This window comes from Brachypodium distachyon, chromosome 2 (assembly GCF_000005505.3).
Source record: "Brachypodium distachyon strain Bd21 chromosome 2, Brachypodium_distachyon_v3.0, whole genome shotgun sequence".
NCBI lineage: Eukaryota > Viridiplantae > Streptophyta > Magnoliopsida > Poales > Poaceae > Brachypodium > Brachypodium distachyon.
Genome location: NC_016132.3, coordinates 14,822,550 through 14,844,619, shown reverse-complemented (window position 1 = coordinate 14,844,619; position 22,070 = coordinate 14,822,550). Strand labels below are relative to the sequence as shown.

The 22,070-nt window shown below is 55.8% G+C and overlaps 1 protein-coding gene across 1 annotated transcript; it reads left to right on the top strand.

The window, feature by feature from the left end:
• The first annotated feature begins 1,116 nt into the window (after positions 1 to 1,116).
• Positions 1,117 to 20,098, top strand: LOC104582593 (vasodilator-stimulated phosphoprotein-like). The gene is made up of 5 exons (XM_014898254.2): positions 1,117 to 1,518; positions 2,511 to 2,600; positions 16,933 to 17,111; positions 17,204 to 17,282; positions 17,362 to 20,098. The coding sequence occupies exons 2-5, from the start codon at positions 2,555 to 2,557 to the stop codon at positions 18,369 to 18,371; spliced, it is 1,314 nt and encodes a 437-aa protein (XP_014753740.1). The 5' UTR covers positions 1,117 to 1,518; positions 2,511 to 2,554; the 3' UTR covers positions 18,372 to 20,098.
• Positions 20,099 to 22,070: the final 1,972 nt, after the last annotated feature.

The following is a 22,070-nucleotide window of genomic DNA, read 5'->3' as shown; positions in this document are numbered from 1 at the left end:
CAATGACACCAAATGCACCAGAAACTCCTGTCAGAATTGGTATGGTCGAAACTAAAAAAGCACGTGTATTCTACAAATACAGCTGTACAGTAAGATAATGTGTTATTATCATCGGAATAGCACAACACATAAAAACGAACATGAAGAAGTGTCTCTATATGTCACCTGAAACACGATTGGAGTTGATCCTGTGGGGTTTATATAAACAGCAGACCCAGAATTTACAAAAACATCAGCCTGCAAAGGACAGGCTTTCAGAATAATCGGAACATGCATAACTCAGTTCTGCAACACGGCAGAAAAGAAGAATGCATACATTAGATGCCGCATTCTAAGCATCATCATTGTCCGCCGAAGCTCCAAAAGCATAGCCCCCAAATGCTGTATTGCTACTCCCAGCTGAGTCAATTCATTTTTTTTTCTCCGAAAAGGCAGCAGCTCTAATTTTCGTTAATTAAGACGGAAGAACAATTTAACAGAGTTAATTACAAAGCCGAGAGGGGGAGGGGGGCAGCTATAAACTAGAAAGAACACTCGGGAGGACGAACCCTATGAAACCAACAATTTCCAATCATCTAGAAAGAGGCAGCCGACTTGCATCCTGCAAACTTCCAGGTCATAAACTCATCGAGCGCTAGCTCACAGAGCTTGCGGATAGAGAGGGATTTGAAATGAAAAACCCTCTAATTGCGCTCGAGCCAGATGTTCCGCCATCCAAGCATGACAACGGTACCAAGTCGCTCACGAAGCAAGCTGGAAGAGCAGCGCCGGGCTTCACACTACAACAAAATAGCTCCGTAGAGTAATGCGGTGGTTGTGCCACTCCAAGTATTTGCACCCCCTTCATAGTCACATATTTGGCCTTTTCTCTCTTCACTCTCTTAGTTAATTAGGCAAGACATAATTAAAAAAAAAATATTAAATGAAGGATGGGACATGTATATAACTGTGAAAAGGGGGCATATACTTGGGTGCCACCGTGTGGTTATTGGCTCCGTAGAGACGTTTTACATGCAACGATTTCGACTTCGTCTCACAATCCCAATCCTATGGCACTTAGACACGTTATGTTGTGACGTTTGGTACTTCGTCTCTAACCCGCACGCCTGTCCCTACGTTGCAGCTGCAGCAGTAGAATTATTTTCCATACTTTTTTTTTAGGCCGCATCTCATCTTTTATCCCAGACTCATCCACCCGAAAAGAAATTACTCCGTATCTTCTAGCCCTAGAACGGAGGCCGCCGCCGTCGCCTCCACCATCGGCTCCAGCATTAGCACTCTCCTCTGGCAACCGATGCATGTCTTCCTCCTCCTACAGCCGGCGTCCTTTTCCAAAGGCGCTAACTTTCTTTGTCTTCTAACAGGCTGAGACCACCGGTGGCGCTAGGTATGCTTCCCCACGGCGCACCCCGCCCTGAGCCCCTAGAGTCAGGAGGGATTCGAAGGCCCCATGATGCGGGCCTGCTGTCCGCTTCCTCTTCTGTGCTCTCCTCTGCTCCCATCCGGCGACCCACAAAAGTAAGAAACTGCCACCGGCCTCCTATTCTCTCCCCATCAGATCTCTGCTTGTGTGTTCACGGTTTATCACAATTTTGTTGTTGTGAGGTTAGTATACAATGCTGCCATGGCCGCATGGTCAGCTGCAACAAGTGAAGCTACTGACAGCGATTTAGTGCAAGAACAGAGTACAAGTACCAGGGTGATTCATGTTTTTGTCTGAACCTTCTTGCCCTGATACTAGATGACCTGTTCTTATGTGCTATTGCAACATTTGGGTTTAGATATCTTCTCCATACTATAATCTCGATACGCGTATTGGATTGATTTGCTTTCCTGCTCTCAAAAGCTGAAATAAGCATCAGAGAATCAACTAAAAGTTACATACTTTGCTGCTCCTTAGTTATTATTTTAAGGCAATATTCTTCCGTTTTGCTTCAAGTGATTGATACAAAATATTTGCTGCAAGTCATTGATATAAATCATTGTTCAAGAAGTCGGTAATCGGTAACTACTCGGTCGGGTAGGGATTAGCGATTAATCGGTTATCGGACTGATTAGTCGGTTTAATCGGTCGACCATTATATTACATAGTATATATAATTATATATTGGGCTACTTGCCGCATGAGAACCTTGGGAAGGTGCAGCCATCTAAAACAAATCAAGAGAAGCAAAGGTATCAGTGAAAATGGATGGGAGCAGCAGCAGCTTGGGAGAAAGCAAAGGCATCAGTGAAGCTCTTCAATGCTTCGAGCAGGGGCTGCCCGGCGGATTAATCCCGATTAATCGGTTGTCAGACCGATTAATCGGCTTGGGCGATTAACTGCGGCGATAACTGTTAATCTGCACGGTGGTCTGCCGGCCGATTAATCGCTGAATCGGCCGATTTCTTGAACAATGATATAAATATAACAACGTGACACCTGGGTAATAGGCAACAATATTTTTCTAAAAGTTCATAGCATACGTATCCATGTCCACACGGTTGTTCAGTAATTTTGTTTCCTGTAGGTATTCATTCTGCAAGCAAGAAGCTCATAAACGAAAGCGAAGATATGGTGATCCACTATATGTATACTTCCGATGGTAGAGCGCTTCTGGGTATGTGCACTTGAATTCTAGATTCTATCAAAATTTAAAATGGTTTAGCTACCCTGGAAATTGTCCTGATTTTGTGATTGAGGAGGGCAATAACTGAACATACATGAAGTTCCATTTTTGTTGTTAAGTACCCTCACATGTCATCTTTACCAGTGGATCACATATGGTTGATGATTTAGAAAGAGCCTATTAAACCCCGACAGGAGGGGAGTTACCTGTCCAGTCAGGTACACAGTGGCTGTCCAATCCTACTTGTAGGGCTCTAGACCCCTAGCAGCGGAGTTGGCGTTCATGCGTGCATACCAGCGCACCGAGGAGGAGCTGCACTAGCTCCTGGCTCGCCACTTGTAATCCATGCATCGTGGCACCTGTGGTATCCTCTTGTCTATAAAAGGAGGACCCCCGTCCACGGTCAAAGGGTTCCTTTTTTCTTAACTCCGATCAGCCTAAGGCAACACGAGCAGTAGCCCAAAGTAGAAAGGAATACTTAGCTAAAAAGAGATCACCTCGAGGCTTCCCCCCGGCAACCCTGTAAGCAGCTGATTGATCAGTAATATAAGCTCGGGCAAGCAGGATGTAGGGTTTTACACCGCAAGGTGGCCCCAACCTGGGTAAAAGGTGCGTGCATGCGACCGTGAGTAGCGTTCCTGGTGTACTTTAAGCTTCGCACTGGTCTCGCCGGCAATCGCCGGAGCGATCCCCGCAGCCCACTGCTGAACCTAGAAAGGGGGTGCCGGCGCACCCCCGGTGTCGGAGCTCCGTGCGACAACATCTGGCGCGAGAGGAGAGCTCGCCGGTGGCTGCCGGCGGCAGCGTCTACATCGACATCGGCCTCGTCTTCTTTGACGGCAGAGCCGGCCACCATGCCCCCCAAGCGGGCTTGTGACCCTCGGATTGCTCGGCGCTGACGGGTGCACCAGCATGGTGCTCCTGCCGCATCCCTCCAGAGGGTGCCTCCATAGGCGAGGGTTGTCGCGAGGACGCTGTGATGGCGCCGGTGCCGGCATGCGCCGTTTGCCCCGGCCCACCACAGCGTCCCTGCTGCGGCCCTCGGGCAGTTTTACTCCTAGGCAGCGAGGGCTGTTGCGGGGACGCCGTGGCATCCTTGCCGCCCGCGTCCGGCGGTGGTGGCGAGGAAGCCACGACGTCCCGGCTACGGCCCTCAGGCGGAGCTTCTCCCAAGCAGCGAAGGCTGCTGTGGGGACGCCGTGACGTCCTCGTCGCCCGCGTTCAGCGGCGGTGCCGAGGAAGTCACGGCGTCCCTGCCGCATCCCTCGGAACTGGCTCCCCCTAGACCAGGGGCTCCTCCAAGGGCGAGGGTTGCCACGGCGACGCGGCGGTAGCATCGTCATCGGCGCTTGACGCCGGCAGCGATCCTGCCGCAGCGTCCTCGCCGCATCCCTTGATCAGGCATTTGCAAGGGCAGCGAACCAGGAGAGCACCTCTGGCAAACGCTTAGAGCGTGAGACCAAACGAAAAGCTAAGTGCTTGCACCTGAACGGCAAATTCTCTAAGAAATGAACGAAATTGAACGCTACCCTGCCAAGTGTGGCCCCGGAACCCGTGCGTGGTCGGAGTGTTAGAAGGACGCTTGCGGGGGGAGTGCGCTCCCCGTGTGGCTTCCGGGTCCGTCCCGGGAGGGCATTGCTTGGAGTAGTTACCCCGCAAGTGGAGCGGCTCGCCGCTACCGTTTGACCCCAGGTCCGTCCCGGGTCCCTGGTCTGGTCAAGGGTGAGGCGTACGAGTCCCTGGCAACACAAGGCACAACATGCAAAGGCTAAGGGAACCACCTCGCGAGACAGCCCCGGGAACAAGGAAAAAGAATTAAGCGAATAAAAGAGCTTGATTGACTAAGTAGAGAATGATTACATGAGCTCATGGAAATGTAATTGTTCAAACGGCGCAAAGCACCACACTTGCAGGACAAAAACAAAAGAAGGAAAAACAAGAAAGCAGCAAGGACGGCTGGGGGCTACGGCAACTAGTTGCCGGCGTCTTCAGCCGGGGGCTCCGGGGACGGCACGGGGTCCGGCTTCCTTTGCATCTGCTCGACCACCTCGTCAACGAACCCACGCACTGCTTGGGTGTGAGTGGGCTCGTCCTCGCTGTTCGACCAGGCATCCAGCAGGGACTCGAAGGGAAACTCCGGGTCTTGGAGGTGTATCCTCGGGAGGATCATCCCGGCAAACTCCCGGGCGCAGTTGGCAACCTCGTTGGCGCTGTACTGGGCGATCCAAACGTCGAGTGCCCCAAGCTTCCCCACCAAGTCGGAGAAGAAGGGAATCAGCGTCGAGACGTCCGTGCCGTCCACCGCCGCGGCCTGCAACTCGAACCGGGGTAGCAAGTGGCTCAACGCCTCGGCGATCTTGAGCAGCTTCTCAGTCTTCAGCTGCCGCTGCCCGATTAGCGTGCCATGGTGGAGCCGGGCGTCGTGCGCTGCCTTCTTGGCCTTGCGGAGGTTGCTCTCCAGCACCGCAAGCTCCGCGGTCTTGACCGCGCTGTCGTTGCCGGCCTTGGCAAGCTCCTCCCGGACGGTGGCCAACTCGGTCTCAAGCTTGGCCGCTCTGTCCTTGGCAGAGCCGAGCTGGTCCTCATGCCGGGCCGCTGCTTCCACCGTGCCCTCGGTGGCCTTGACCTGCACCTCCAGCTTGACGCGCAGGCCCTGGATCTCGCCGCGGTAGTTGGCGATCAGGTCGCTCTTCTCGTCAAGCCGGGCCTGGGCTGTCGCAAGCACCCCGGCGTGGTCCTTCTTGGTCTCCTCGAGGGTCGCCGCCAGCGAGTCCAGCGCCCCCTGAAGCTCGGCGCGCTGAGCCTCCAGTCGCTGGTAGAGCTCAGCCTCTGGGACGACCGGTTCCTCGGCGTCCTCCAGGGCTTCCCAAACAAGGCGTGCCTCCTCTCTGGCGAGGCGCGTCTCCTCACGCAGCCGGGAGAGCTCTTGCCGCTCCTTCTCCACGGCTTCCCGCACCTCGCCAAGCTGGCTCTTGGCGATTGTGTGATGCTCCCTCACCTCGTTGAAAGAGGTGACGAAGGCCAGTTGCTGGTCCTTGACGGCGTCCAGGAACCGGTGCCCTCGCTCGAAGACATTCGGATCCCAGTTGATGGGATTCCAAGCCACCCCGGCAAGGGTGCCGAGGTCGGTGTTGGGGGAGGCAGCCGATGACGACGAAGCCCCCGCCGCCATCGTTGAGCTAAGCGGGGGGTCGTCTGCTTGTGCTGGGGCGTCCTGTTGCCCTTCCCCGGCAACCTCCCCTTCACCCGCGCCCTGGGACTCCGGGGCTGGAGAAGCCATCGTGCCCCTGGCAGGAGCCGTCCCCTGCTGAGCGACAGGCGAATCCGCGCCAGCTGCATCCGCGGCTGCTGGCGCGTCGCCGGGTGCCGTCCCGGTGTCGGTCACCGCGGCCGCTGTGGCCGGCGCGGCAGGGCTTGGTACGGGAGCCGTTGCCGGCTCCTCCGCCGCTCTCGTGATCTCGACATCGGAGTTTAGATCAACTACGGTAGCGCCCGCCCCCGGTGCGGGTGCACTTGGGCCTGTAGCAGCAAGAATTGTGAGAAGCGGCAAGCGAAATAGTAGCCAGAGGCGAACGAGGGGGATCAGGGCGGTTACCTTGCAAGGCCATTGGGCTTGCGGGGGGAGCTTCCCCCTCCTTTTCTGTCCCAGCGGGAGCCTCCGAGAGGCTTGCCGCGGGCGAAGTGCCGCCTGCTGAAAGAGAAGGTAAGGTAGTGTGACCAACTGCCAATTTGAAATGCGGCAAAGGAGGAAGGAAGGAGCCGTACCTGTCGCCGGCGCCACCTCTGCTGGGGCTGGGTCGTCAGCAGGTGTGGTGACGGCGCCGCTGACCCGACCGGCACAGGGGCTAGCGGCGCTGCCAGCGTCCGCGCGCGCCCTCTTGCTCGGCGTGGCGGGCAGGGAGTCGCCCCTCCCCCTCTTGCTGGTGCTCGACGGCGAGTCGGCCCTTGGGGGGTTGTGCCGGAGCGCGAAGCCCCGGAAGACCCCCCGGGCGAGTGGGGCCGTTGGCGCCCGGGGAGTTGCCGCGGCCTGGGGCGCCGCGGGAACTGACGACGAGGCTGCTGCGGCGTCGGGGGCTGCCCCCGGTGTAGATGCCGCTGCGGCCCCGGCAGCTGCTGCTGAGGCAGCCGCCGTCGGGCCGTTGGCGGTTGTCGCCAGGATGGTCGCCACCTTGGCTCCGGCGACCCCCACGGGTGTGGCCGCCGCTGAGGTACCGACGGACGCCCCTAAGGCGGCGGAGCTGGCAGCCGCCGCTAGGGCGGATGTCGCCGCTGGGGAAGATGCCGCCGCAGCCGCCATGGAGGTAGCCTCGTCCGCCGCATACGCCCTTGATCTCCGCACAACCAGGGGCGCGTCATTGCTGTCTTCATCGTCGTCGTCCATGGGGATGACTGCCTGGGACGCCGCCGGCTGGCCCGCCTCGTCGTCCAGAGACTGGAGGGAGAGCCAGCTGATCTCCGACTCGCCCCGCTCTCCTCAAGCACCTGCTTCCCGCGAGGTGCTGGCGGGGGAGCGCGAGGGGTCCGAGTGGGGGTATCGTCCATCAACTCCCACTCGTTGCAGGGCGGGAAGGCGGCGACGATGTCGTTGAGCCCTGCAACGCCGGCGTGGAGGGAGGTGACTCCCGGCGGGAACCCCGTTGCGGGAAGGTACTCGCCGGAGATCCCCCTCACCCACACCTGGAGCGATTCCAGATCCACACTCTCGCGGTTGAGGCGTGTCCTGTCCCCGGAACTCGTGTACATCCACGCGGGCCGGGAACGCAGCTGGAGCGGCGCGACGCGCCGGGTGATGAAGGTGCGCGCCACATCGACGTCGGTAAGTCCCGCCAGCCGTAGAGCCTTGATCTTCTCCACAATGGGGAGGAGATCGGCGTCGCGGTGGTATCGGTCCCGCCAGCCGGCGTGGGGTTGCGGCAACTCGGTGGGCGGGAGGATGAACTCCTCGGGGTCTTCTACGCGGACCCAGCACCAGTCCCCGTGCCACTCCTGTCGATCTTCTTCTCCGATCGGACGATGAACTCAGATTTCATCCGGCTGCGGGCGCGAAATACCACCCTCGATGACATCGCGTTCGCGTTGTCAATCCGTGGGTAGAAGTAGTGGCGGAAGAGCGCCACCGACGGCATCACCCCCATGAATGCTTCGAAGAGGAATTGGAAGATGGCGACGAGGTAGAGCGATGTGGGGTGGAGCTGCGCCACCCGCAGCTGGTATGACTCCATCAGCACGTGGAGGAACAGCGAGAATGGCGGCACCAGCCTGGTGAGGAGGAAGCGCCCGAACACCCGGAAGTCATTGTCCTGGTGGTCGGCGCCCGCGGGGAGGATGTGGGTCTCCCCATGCTCGTTGAACCGGGAAGCGACGACGTGCTGGATCTTGGCCAGCGCCTCGTCGTTGTAACCCGGCCGGTAGAAGGCTTGCGAGGCCCTCATCTCCTGCTTCTTTCGGTCTTTGTCGGCGGTGGCCTTGGCGGCCACCTCGCTTCTGCCCGCCGCCGCTTTCCTGGGGGCATTCCCCTCTTTTCCCTTCCTGGTGGTGGGAGGCGCCATGGGGAACGAAGGCAGGAGTTAGCAAGAGCACTTGGGCGCAGGATGCGAAGGAGGTGGAAGACGAAGGCTGTGGGGGGCAAAGTGTTTTCCCCTTGCAGCAGCAGTAAAAACTTTATAGCACCCGGCCGTTTGGTAACGGCCGGTTCTGCACCCTACGGGTGCACGGGGATAATTCCTAATCAAAGGGAGTAATGCGGAGAGTGGCCTTAACTTTCCTGTTTAAGCGGGAGGTTATGGCGGAAAACACGCGCCCACTACCCCGTCCGTAACGGCAGGGTACGTGGAGCAGCGAAGAGACGCGGGCCCGAGGAGAGTCGGGACCCACGTGCCGGTTGGGGCGTAGCCCGGCAACCGACCAGGGGAAAAGCTTGCCCGGGAACAGGTGTTGCCGGCCACGCTCGAGGGCTACTGTCGCACCAGTGGCACCCGAGGTACCACCGTTGCACAACGCGTGGGTCGCATCGCTGAGTTCCCCGGAGGGTCTCGCCCCGGGCGACAGCTAACGGGCTGCCCGGCAAGCCACCAGCCCGGAAGGGCTAGCGGGGCTTCGGGGAATATTCCTGCCTGGCCGCCTCTCGGGAAGTCACTTGCCGGGAGGGGGTGTTCCCGGGCGGAGGCTCCCGTCGTGAGGGCGGGGCCGGGCGAGCAGAGCAGCGGCGCCACGTGGGCACGCGCCAGGTGCCCAGTGCGCCGTCCCACCAGGGCGAGGAGTGAGGCGCACGGCGCATTAAATGAGCCGACAGGGGGGGATTTACCCGTCTAGTCAGGTAAACAGTGGCTGTCCAATCCTACTTGTAGGGCTCTAGACCCCTAGCAACGGAGTTGGCGTTCATGCGTGCATACCATCGCACCGAGGAGGAGCTGCCCTAGCTCCTGGCTCACCACTTGTAATCCATGCACCATGGCACCTGTGGTATCCCCTTGTCTAGTCAGGTAAACAGTGGCTGTCCAATCCTACTTGTAGGGCTCTAGACACCTAGCAACGGAGTTGGCGTTCATGCGTGCATACCATCGCATTGAGGAGGAGCTGCCCTAGCTCCTGACTCACCACTTGTAATCCATGCACCGTGGCACCTGTGGTATCCCTTTGTCTATAAAAGGAGGACCCCCGCCCACGGTCAAAGGGTTCCTTTTTTCTTAACTCCGATCAGCCTAAGGCAACACGAGCAGTAGCCCAAAGTAGAAAGGAATACTTAGCCAAATAGAGATCACCCCGGGGCTTCCCCCGGCAACCCTGTAAGCAGCTGATTGATCAGTAATATAAGCTCGGGCAAGCAGGACGTAGGGTTTTACACCGCAAGGTGGCCCGAACCTGGGTAAAAGGTGTGTGCATGCACCCCTGAGTAGCGTTCCCGGTGTACTTTACGCTTCGCATTGGTCCCGCCGGCGATCGCCGGAGCGATCCCCGCAGCCCACTGCCGAACCTAGAAATGGTGTGTCGGCGCACCCCCGGTGTCGGAGCTCCGTGCGACGACAAAGAACCAATCATAGAATGATATACCTTTTGATCCACATCTTTACCATTGGGATCGAGATCAAGAGAGCTTGATGTAGGCATTGGGGTCTTGGCACTCTTGGCGTGATGCATCTTGAATCTCTTTAGCATGTCTTGGGTGTATTTCGCTTGATTAATAAAGATTCCTCCTCTCAATTGCTTGATTTCAAATCCATGGAAGAACTCCAATTTACCCATCATAGACATCTCAAACTTTTCGGTCATTAGCTTAGCAAATTGATCGTTGAACACACCATTAGTAGAACCAAATATGATGTCATCAACATATAGTTTGCATATAAACAAATCACCACCAACCATTATAGTGAAAAGAGTGGGGTAAATAACCTCAATTTCAAAGCCACGATCCACTAGTAGCTCCTTTAGGTGCTAATACCAAGCTCGAGGTGCTTGTTTGAGGCCATAAAGGGCTTTATCAAGTTTGTACACATGGTTATGAAATTGAGGATCCTCAAACCCCGGTGGTTGTTTGACATATACCAACTCATTTAGTGGACCATTTAGAAATGCACTTTTCACATCCATTTGTTGCAAAGTAATGTTATGATGCGATGCATATGCAAGCAAGATATGAATAGATTCAAGGCGAGCAACGGGAGCGAAAGTTTCACCGTAGTCAATACCCTCGACTTGGGAGAAACCTTGAGCCACCAATCTTGCCTTGTTCCTTGTCACTCGTCCAAGTGCATCTTGCTTGTTCTTAAATATCCATTTGGTGCTAATGACATTTTTGCAATCTTTTGGTCTTTCCAGCAATGACCATACTATATTGTGCTCGAAGTTATTCAACTCTTCATGCATGGCATTAAGCCAATCCGGATCTTCGAATGCTTCTTGTACCTTTTGGGGCTCAACACAAGAGACAAAAGCATGATGTTCACAAAAGTTAGCTAATTGTCTACGAGTAGTTACCCCTTTTCTCACACTTCCTAGGGCATTGTACAAGGTATGTTCTTGACGTTGAAGTCGTGAGGCAATCTTCATGGCCCGATGTTCCATAGCTTCTTGAGACAAATCTTGAGGCTCAATGGAAGCGTGAACATCTTGAAGATCTTGATCTTGGACATCATTTGGTGAAAAATCACCAACATCAACATTTGCTTGAACTTGTCCTTGATCAACTTGTTCATCAACATGAGTTTGATGCATAGCCAACAAATATGCCCTCATAAGTTTTAGGCTCAAATTTAGATAAACGAATACCTTTCTTAAGCACGAAACACTTACAACTAAATACCCGAAAGTACTTGAGGTTGGGCTTGCGTCCCGTGAGAATTTCATAAGGTGTCTTGTTCAATATCTTGCGGAGATAAGAGGCGATTAGTAGCATGGCATGCAGTGTTGATTGCTTCGGCCCAAAAGTTGTATGGAGACTTAAACTCCGCCAACATTGTCCTTGCCGCATCCATGAGAGTTCTATTCTTCCTCTCTGCTACACTATTTTGTTGTGGGGTATACGCAACGAAATATTGTCTTTTGATACCCTCATCACTTAAAAACTCAATCAAGGTGTAATTCTTGAACTCGGAGCCATCGTCACTCCTAATAGCCATAATCTTTGCATTGTATTGGTGTTGGGCTTCATTGGCAAAGTCGATGACGGTTTGTTTGTTCTCACTCTTGTGCTTGAAGAAATATACCCAAGTGTACCTAGAATAGTCATCAACAATAACCAAGCAATATTTCTTACCACCAAGACTATCATACGTAGGAGGACCGAAGAGATCTATACGAAGGAGCTTCAAATGCCTCGTTGAAGTGATAATTGTCTTGTGGTGATGTGCCTTCTCATGTAACTTCCCTTCAATACAAACACTACACACACGGTCTTTATTAAAAGAAACATTGGTTAGTCTTAGCACATGTTCACCTTTGAGGAGACTTTGCAAAGATCTCATATTGACATGGGCTAGACGACGATGCCAGAGCCAACCCACATCGACTTTAGCCATTAGACATGTTTCTTCTCTAGTGGGTTTTTTACCGAAATCTACCACATAGAGACCATTTTCCACATATCCAACAAAGGCTACTTTAAGAGTCTTGCTCCACAAAAGGGTCATACTAGTTGTGCCAAAGAAGGAATGAAAACCCATATGTGCAAGTTGAAGTACCGAAAGTAAATTGTATGAAAGTGACTCAACAAGCATGACATTCTCAATGGATGTATCCGGAGAGATGACAACCTTACCTAGTCCCAATACCATTGATTGTGAAGAATCTCCAAATGTAATTTGCTTGGACCTTGATGTACTCATTTTAGCGTCCACAAGAAATTCTTTGCTCCCGGTCACATGATTAGTGCATCCACTATCCACTATCCATGAAGATCCACCGGAAGTGGCCTCCTACAAGTTTAAGCTTTGGTTTTAGGTATCCATCTTTGAATGGGTCCTTTAGCGTTAGCAACAAGGGTCTTAGGAACCCAAATAGACCAATGAACATATTCATACAAATTTGGCATAAACATGCCCATTTTGAAATCCTTGGCACTATTATCATAGGTGGTCTTGCCACCCTTCTTGTTCTTTGGCTTCTCCTATGCCGCCTCCCTTTCCTTCACAAAATAAGCATTAGTGTGGGGAGGTGCCTTGGCCTTCTTGTTGTTGCTCTTCTCATTGGGGTTGTACCCAATTCCCTCCAATTTAAAAGCTTTCCTATGATCATTCAAAAGATCATGGAGGTTCTTCTCGCCTTGGAAGCAAGTGGCTACGCCCTTTTCAAGTTGAGCCTTCAACCTAGCATTCTCCTCAATCATAGATTTATGCTTACAACAAGGGTTAGTTGAAGCATCTTTATCATTAGAAATTAATTCCTTAACAAGAGAATATAGAAGATGATCACAAGACTCTTTGAGAGACTTGTACTCATTTGTCAAGGACTTGTGATCCTTTCCTAGTTTGTCAAAATCCTCAAGGAGGTTCCTATGACCATTGTCAACTTCACTTATCCTACCCAAGTATTCATTAGTAAGGGAAATAGCATTATCATAAAAAATCTTTAACTTTAGCAAGTTTCTTAGAAAGTGACTACTCAATTGCTTCCCTATTTGCTTATTCTTCCTCAAGAGCTTTATTAAGCTCCGCAATCTCATAAGCGGCAACGCACTCAAGTCTTACCTTTTCATCCATGAGCTCATCATGTTTTTCAATAGTAGCTTGAGCTTCACCTAGTTTTTCCAGAGGTACTCAAACCTCTTTTTGGTCTCACCTTCCAAGCTTGCCATGAAGATCTCGAACTCATTCATGTTGTGCTTAACAACATTACTCTCCTCCACACAATCAAATAGAGATAAACTCTTAGGAATGACATGCTTGGTGGGAGAAGGGATTACCGAAGAGGTCTTGGCCATGAGGCACTTGGGTGATTTGTTCTTGTTCTCATTGGGGAGTCGAAGAGAGATGGAAGTGAAGGAGCAATGGCAATGTTCGCCCTCTCCGTGGACTCTTCCTCAACATCATCTTCGTCACCCGAAGTATATTCTTCTTGAACAAAAAGCATTCTTGGTTGCCTCTTCTTCGTTGGCTTCTTGTTGAATGAGGGCTTGGTTTTCCCTTTAAGGATGAGACGACCACCATTCTCCTCCCTCCTCTCATAGATACAATCAGCAACAAAATGGTCATTATTACCACAGTTATAACATTTACGAGATTTTTGGCTCCCTTGTTGTAGTAGTTGGGGTTGAAGGAGTTGGACTTGACAAACTTCTTGTTCTTCCAAAAAGCTTGAGTCGCAAGAGCCATGTGATCATTGAACTCATAGTTGCAATTTTCTTCCGTGACCTCAACTTCTTCTTGTTGGGGTGCTTCACTTGGAGTTGAGGTGGAAGTCACGTTGGCCTTCAATGCAAGGTTTGAGCTTTGTGAGAGAAACTTGATGCGTATGAGGTTGTCCTCGGATGTCTTCTTGAGAATATCCATATCCACAAATTCTCCCATTACTTGACTTGGAGTCAAGCTATAGTAGTTCGTTCTTTGCCTCATCATTGCGGCATGAACCTCTCGGTATGGAGAGATGGCTTCTATGAATAGACGCTTGAGTTCATCATTGATGTCACGACTTCCATGGTCCTTCATCTTGGTTCCAAGAGTGCTGACTCTCCTATATAGCTCAATCGGAACCTCTCCATCCTTCATGAAGAAATTTTTGCATTTGTTGATGACCACCTCAAACTTTGACTTCCTAACACTCTCATTGTTGTCAAAGTGGTCACCAATGAGCTTCCAAGCGTCTCTAGCGGAATCAACACCACGGACAAATGTTCTATACTCCAAGGGTAAAGCCTTAGGAGTATTCCAATGGCATGCTCATTGAGTTGATTGTCCACATACTTTCTTGGTGACAAGTTCTTTGGATCATGAACAAAGTAAACTTCTTCAACAATTCTCCACAACTCCGAAGATGTGCTCTTGAAGTGAGTCCTCATGGAATGAAACCAATCAACGTAGTTAGTGGAGTTTAGCATGGGGGAATCACCTTGGTTATACATAGGTGGCAAATTATGGTGGCGATGATTATATTGAGGTGGTGGAGCCACCACACTATACAACCCATAGCCACCCCTACCTTGGGATTTAGAGGCACTCTCTTCTATAGCCTTAGCCTTGTTACGGGCTTCGGCATCCGAATCTTCCTTAGTCAAATCCACCGCATGTCGTAGCCCGGGGCTTAGACACCGGGGATGCGAGGCACCCCCTTTTTTTGGTTCGGTAGTGGGCGTTGGGGATCGCTCCGGCGATCGCCGGCGAGGCCAATGACGAGCGTACGATGCACAGGCCTGTTTATCCAGGTTCGGGCCACCTGGAGGTGTAAAACCCTACGTCCTGCTTCTGAGTTTGTATTAGCCAGTGAGCAAGTGTTTACAGGTTGCCGGGGGAGTCCCCGGGCGCTCTCTTCCTTTTCCTTTCCAGGTGGCTCGGTGCATTGGGGACAAGTGTGGAGCAAAGACCCTAGGCAGCTTGCCCTTGCTGCGCTGGCATGCATGCATGGTACGAAGCACTGTAACTCGGGCGGTACGTCCCTTGGATTCACAGCGGGCCACTCACTGTGGGCTGACTTGATAGGGAACCATCCTTCTGTCGGAGCATTTAATGTTTGCTTGTGCCACACTCCACGCCCTGACCAGCCCTGTGCAAAAGGTGCCTACCGGGCGGCCACGTGGCGCCAATAGTCTGCTTGCTCTGGGCGCCGGCCCTGTTGTAAGCGCCTACGCCAGGGAACACTCTCCTCGGCAAGTGACCTTCTCGGAGGGCGCCCTGACGGGAACCTTCGCGCTGCCATCCGGGGCAACCCCGCAGCCCGGCTAGCCCTGCCGGGCTGTTGGCTTCCTGGGCAGCTTGCACCAGGCTGCCCGGGGTGCAGTCCATGCGGGGAGCAAGCGAGGCGACCCACGCGTGGCGCAATGGTGGCACCCCGGGTGCCACTGGTGCGACAGTAGCCCCCGGGCATGGGCCGGCAACGCCTGTTCCCCGGCGAAGTCATCCTTGGTCGGTTGCCGGGCTATGCCCTTAACGGAAGCGTCGGTCCCGAGTCGTTCCGGGTTCCCGTTCATGTGCTGCTCCAAGGGCTCCGCCGTTACAGGCAGAGTAGTGGGGGCGAGATTTCCGCCCTAACCCCCGTTTAATTGCGGGTGGTTATGGCCACGTCCCGCATTCTCCTCTTAAATTGTAGTTATCCCTAGCGCACCCGTAGGGTGCGGATGTAACAGTTGCTCGGAGTTAGGGTGGTATAAGACCCCACCGCTGTGCTGAGGGGCAAACACTTAGCCCTCGGTCCTTCCTCCTCATCCCCATTCCTCCTTGCGCCCCTGAACCTTGCTAATCGCCGCCCACATTCCTCATGGCGCCGACGGATCCCAAGAGAGGGAAGGGTTCCAAAAGCTCTGCGGTCGACAAGGGCGAGAAAGCCCCCAAGAAGCCCTTGTCGGAAGAGGACCAAAAGAACCGGGAGATGAGGGTCACGCGGGCCTTCTTTAAGCCCGGCTACAATGGCGAAGGGGTCGACAAGCTTCGGCACGTCGTCGCCACTCGTTCAACGAGTACGGCGAGACGCTCATCTTCCCCGCCGCCGGCGACCACCAAGACAACGACTTCCGTGTGTTCGACTGCTTCATCTTTGCTGGGTTTGTACCTCCGTACTCCCTCTTCGTCCATGCTCTCATGACGGCGTACCAGCTTAAGGTTGCGCAGCGCCACCCCACTTCCCTCTTCCTTCTCGCCATCTTCCAATTTCTATGTGAGAGGTTTGTCGAGGTGATGCCATCAGTAGCATTGTTCTGCCATTACTTCTACCGCGCGTCGAGCAGTCGGGAGCGATGTCGTCGGGGATCTCGTTCCGTGCCCGCGACAAGATGAAGTCGAAGTTCATCGTGCGGAGCGAGAAGAAGATCGAGAAGGAGTGGCGCGGGAGCTGGTGTTGGGTTCGTGTGGATGAGCCCGACGAGTTCATTCACACGCCCACCGAGTTGCCGTGAGTAACGGCAGCTGGCGGGACCGCTACAGCCGGGACGAGGAGCTCCTTCCCATCATAGAGAAGATCAAGGCCCTGCGGCTAGCGGGGCTCACCGATCTGGATGTGGTGCGCACCTACATCAGCCGGCGCATCGCATCGCTGCAGCTGCGGTCCCGCCCCGCGTGGAAGTACACGGGGCCCGGCGACTCCACGCGCCTAGATAGTGTGGGCGTGACACCGGAGGTGATCCAGGAGTGGGTGAAGGGAATTATCGGCGAGGACGTTCCATTAGCGGAGCTGCCCCCGGGGGCTCCATCCCTTCACGCTGGTGTCGCGGGCCTCCACGACATCATCGGCGGCCATCCTGCAATGAGTGGGGGCTGATGTCCGATCCCCCGGTCCCAGCCTCGAAGCCTCCGCCACCCGCAGCCCGTGGGAAGCAAGTGGCCGAGGAGAGCGAGGGGGGATCAGATTCCAGCTGGCCCGGCGACGAGTCCTCCGGCGACGAGGCTGGCGGCGTTGCTGGGGCCAGGACGGTCCTCCCCAAGGCGGAGGCGGAGGACGAGGACGACGTGTCGCTAGTGTGACGACCGCGGGCGCCGGCGGCAGCAGCTTCCTCTGCAACGGCTGCCGCGGCAACTGGGGCTGCGCCAACTCCACGAGGGTCCGCGACCCACCAAAGCGGGGGATCTTCACTGGTTACTCGCTCAGGCTCAACCCCCCAAGGTAAGCTGACGGTTCCTCCCCCTTTCTATTTACGAGTTTGTGCTTGCCTTGATTCCTTTGTTTCTTCGTTGACGCCTTGCAGGGACAACGCTCTGGCCGGAGCCGGCAAGAGGGAGAGAACAGACACTGCACCCGCCGCGTCTAGCAAGAAGCCGCTCACCCGGGCCAGTGCCAGTGCCAACCAGGCCCGCACGCGGGCCACCGACGCCGCCACTACGCCCGCCACCGACCCCGTCCCAGAGGAGGAGGAGCCCGCAGCAGGTACGGTCCCCTCTCCTGATTCCATTGTACACGCTCCTTTTGCACGCTGATCCTTAACCGTGTGTTTATCTTGGCTTGCAAGCGAGACCCAGCCTGCGGGGGACAGTCCGGCAGCAGAAGCCGGGACGGAGGGGGACAAGCCTCCCCCCACAAGCACAGCGACCCCGCAAGGTAATCACCCAGAACTCCCTTGCGCTCATCGCCGGGTACCCCATCTTAGCTTGAGATAGTCATTTTGCTCTTGTCGTAGGTCCCGATGCGCCCACCACAGGGGCGGACGACACCGTGATCCACCTCACCTCTGACGCCGAGGACGGAGCGCTGAGGGACGAGCCGGAGGTGGCCCCTACGCCAAGCCCCGCCGCCCGAGATACGATGGTGGTGGCACCTACCGTTGCTACCGGAGTGGGGCTCGACGGTGCGTCCCCGGCCCCGCCGGCCGGAGGCGCGGACCGCTCAGCAGGAGGCGACTCTTGCCGAGGGCGTGGACCCCCACCAGACCCGCAACCCACTGGCGCGAGGGTAGAGGAAGACGTGGCCGGGGAGCAGCAGGCGGCTCCCCTGCAAGGGGACGATGCTCCTCCCGGCCAAACCATGGCGGCGGGGGTCTCGTCATCGTCCGTCGCTACCTCCAGCCCAAACCTCGGCATCCTTGCCGGGGCGACTTGTGACCCAATCACCTGGAACCCAAGTATCTACGATCAGGGGCACCAGTTCCTTGACGCCATCAAGGAGCAGCAACTGGCGTTCGTCACCTCGTTCAACAAGGTGAGGGAGCACCACGAGCTCGTGAAGGGCCAGCTGGGCGAAGTGCGGCGGGATGTCGAGAGGGAGCGGCAGGAGCTCTCCCGGCTAAGGGAGGAGACCCACCTGGCTCGGCTGGCCCGGGACGAGGCCGCAACGCCGGTCATCCCCGAGGCAGAGCTCCAACGGCAACTGGAGGCCCAACGCACCGAGCACCAGCAACTACTAGACTCATTGGCCGCGGCGCGGGAGAAGGCCAACAAGGAGCACGAGGAGGTGCTCGCAACAGCTCAAGCTCGCCTCAACGAGAAGAGCGAGCAGGTCAGCAGCTACTCCTCCCAGATCCAGGTGCTGCGCACGAAGCTGGAGAGCAAGCCATGGCCGCGGAGGACGCAGCAGCGGCGTCGGCGCTGCGAGAGAAGGAGCTCAATTCCGCCAAGGAAAAGAGCGCCCATCTCGAGTCCGAATTGTCCGTCGCCCGGGGTGAGCTCGTCAAGATGGGCGAGGACAATGTGAGCAAGGCCAAGGAGATCGCGCGGCTCGCGGAACTCCTCCGCAAGGCCAAGCATGCGGTGGCGCTGGCGCGCGGCAACCACGACAAGTTGGCGGAACAGCGGCGGAGGGAGACCGAGAAGCTGCACGAGATCGCCCAGGCCGTACGCGAGCTGCTGCCAAGGTTCGAGCTGCAAGCCGCGAAGGTGGACGGTACGGACGTCAGCACCCTGATCCCGTTCTTCTCCGACATGGTGGGGAAGCTCGGGGCGCTGGACGTGTGGATCTCCAAGTTCTGCGACGGGGAGATAGCGTCGTGCGCCAGGCAGATCGCCAAGAGATCCTCCCCCGGGTGCACTACCACCACCTCGACTTCCCCTTCGAGATGCTGCTGGACGCGTGGTCGGACAGCGAGGACGGCCCCTCCCACACCAGGGCGGTAAGCAGGTTCGTCGAAGAAGTGGTGGAGCGGATGCAGAGGAAGCCGGAGCCGGAGCCCCCAGCGGAAGCCCCCGGCAACCAGCCGTCTTAGTCCCCTGCAAGCTTTGTTTTCATTTTGCTTCTTGCAAGTGGCGCTTGGCGCCGTTGAACAATTATGGTTTTATTAGTCCATGTAATCATTTGCGACTTTTAGGAATCTTGCTTTCTGGTTCTACTTGGTACTTGTTCTTGAAATTGACTCGTGGGGTGGGTCTTCCCGTCCCCGTGTGTTGCGCTTTGTGTTGCCGGGGACTCGCACGCTTCCCACTTAACCAGACCAGGGACCCGGGATAGACCCGCGGTGCCAACCTGGGGCCAAGTGGCAGCGGCGAGCCACTCCGCTTGCAGGTTAGCTACCCCCAAGCACGCGCCTACGGGACGGACCCGCAAGCCGCATGAGGAGCACACTCCCCCCGCAAGCGTCCTTCTAACACTCCAACCACACGCAAGACCCGACCCACACCAACGAGCCAGCGTTGAGTACTAGAAAGCTAGGCGCCTAGGATAATGCACTTAGCTGTCTGTTCTCATGTCGAGCATATCAGTTCTGTACTTGGAACGCCTGATGGAGGGGTGCGGCAGGGGCGCTGTGGCAGTGCACCCATCGGCGCTGAGCACTGATGGCATGCACCCTCACAGCGTCTCCGCGGCAACCCTCGCCTTGGAACCGCCTGCTGGAGGGATGCAGCAAGGGCACGGTGGTAGTGCACCCATCGGTGCTGAGCACGGATGGCATGCGCCACCACCGTGTCTCTGCGGCCTCCCTCGCCTCTGTAGCCATCTCCTTAGCTTTGCTCTGAGTTGCTTCGTGGCCACCATGCCCTTTTTAGGCACGGCGAAGAATCCTACCGCCGCGCGCGCCGAGCTACCACGGCACCCGTGGCGACACCCTCTTGCGGTAAGAACCTTGAAGCGGTCACCATGCACCAGTGGCTCCCTGCTAGACAACACGGCCCGTGAGTACTCCACGAGCATCACAGTGTGTCCGACCTCTATCCTTATCCTGCATGTCAGATTCTTACCAAGCCCGAGATGCTGCAAAAAAAATTCGAAATGCACGAAAAACCGGTACAGCACAGACATCCCTCCTGCCTCCCAGCCCCCGGGCATAGAAGGGTCGATACCAAACTTGGGTGTGAGCACTCTTCCATTCCCAAGACGCAGCTACTGCGTGGTGTGCGTTGAGGGGAACCCGGCAACGGCACGACCCCGTGCCGGAGTGATCCGGCAACAGGATTTTCGTTTCCGAGGCTCCGGCAGCCCCCTGCTCATAGCCAAGGATGGAAAGAGCTTTCTGTGCACCTAGAGCAGGAGACAGAAGAAAGAACATGCAATAATCGAGACAACTTGAAATTCAGAGGAAAACACTTATCTTTATTCATAGAAACTATCGGATTACAATCGGGGGTTCTCGTCTTTGAGCTTGTCAAAGGTTCTCGTCTTGAGCCCCCGCAGCACCTCTGCGTTGGCTCACTCCGCCTGTCCGTTGCTCCTCGGGTGAGCAACAGAAGTGAAGTGGATCTTGGTGCCCATGCCCTCGGAGGAGGCTTGGAACACGGCACTCGTAAATTGTGTGCCATTATCGGTGATGATGCCGTTAGGCACACCAAACCGGCACACAATGCCCTTGAAGGATTTGATGGCCGCCTGAGCGGTCACCTTCCGCACTGGCTCCACTTGCACCCACTTGGAGAACTTGTCAATGGCCACGAGTAAAAACTCGTAGCCGCCAACCGCTCTCGGCAACTTGCCGACGATGTCCAGCCCCCAGACCGCGAACGGCCAGGAGGATGGAATGACTTGCAGGGCTTGTGCCGGCTGGTTACTCTTCTTTGCATGGAACTGGTACGCCTTGCATGTCTTGACTAGTTGCTTGGCATTGGCTAGCGCTGTAGGCCAGTAGAAGCCGTGCCGAAAAGCCTTGCCGGCTAGAGCCCGGGAGGCCACATGGTGCGAGCACGTGCCTCGGTGTATGCCTTCCAGAAGTGCGCGCCCTTCGTCTTGGGGCACACAAAGGAGCTTTACTCCATTTGCACGCCTCCGGTAGAGATCCCCGTCTACCAGAGCGTACATCTTGGCTTGCCGGGCTACGCGTTCCGTGGCAACGTCGTCTTCAGGGAGGGCTCCCTCCTTGAGGGAGCGGCGATGTCCACCACCCAAGGCGGGGTTTCCCTACTCATGCATGCTGCCACATCGGCGGCATGGACCTCCGCTGTTGCGGGGTTTCCTTTGGTTGCCGGGGGGGCTTCCCCGGCAGTCGGCTTGGGAGTGACTGAAGGTGCAGTCTGCCTGTGCCAGAACACTCCCGACAGGACTTTCCGGCGCTCTGCTGCCCACTTGGACAATTCATCAGTTGCGAAGTTATGCTTGCGCTTGATGTGCTCGAATCGCAAACCCTTGAACTTGCATTCCAGCTTGCGGACTTCATCCACGTACGCTGCCATCTGCGGGCAGTCGTAGTCTTTGTTAACCTGGTTGATCACAAGTTGGGAATCCCCGCGAGCAACCAGGCGCTTGATATCGAGGGCGATCGCTGCCCGCAACCCGGCGAGCAACCCCTCGTACTCAGCCATGTTGTTGGTGGAGTTGGGGAAGTCGAGTTGGATGGAAAATTTCAACTGGTCGCCCGTGGGTGACTCGATGACGACTCCGGCGCCAGCCCTCTTCAGGCAGAACGCGCCGTCGAAGTACATGATCCAGTGGCCTTCGTGCAGCTTGCCGGGCAGGCTGGTCTCTGGCTCCTCTTCTTCTATGCCCGTCGAGGTCCACTCTACAACGAAATCTGCCAGAGCGGCACTCTTGATACTCTTGGTGTTCGTGAAGTGCAGACCAAACTCGGACAACTCCATCCTCCACTCAGCCACCCTCCCGGTGGCTTCACGGTTGGTGAGGGCCCGTTCGAGGCAGAACCCGGACACCACCGTGACGCAGTGCGCCTGGAAGTAATGGCGCAGCTTGCGTGATGCAAGCAGAATCCCCAGCAAGAGCTTCTGCACTTGCGGGTACCGTACGCGGGCGTCGCGCAGCACCGTGCTAACGAATTACACGGGGTGCTGCACGAGCCGCTTGCGTGATGTCGACGCCACCGGCTCGAGGGCGGTTCTCGGCTCCGAGGCAATTGCCAGGGCTGACTCAGCCCCCGGCCCCACAAGCTCAGCTCCCGGGGGATCTTCTTCTCTCTCGGCAACAAGCACCGAACTGACCACTTGGTCAGTCGCCGCTAGGTAGAGTAGCAGCGGCTCG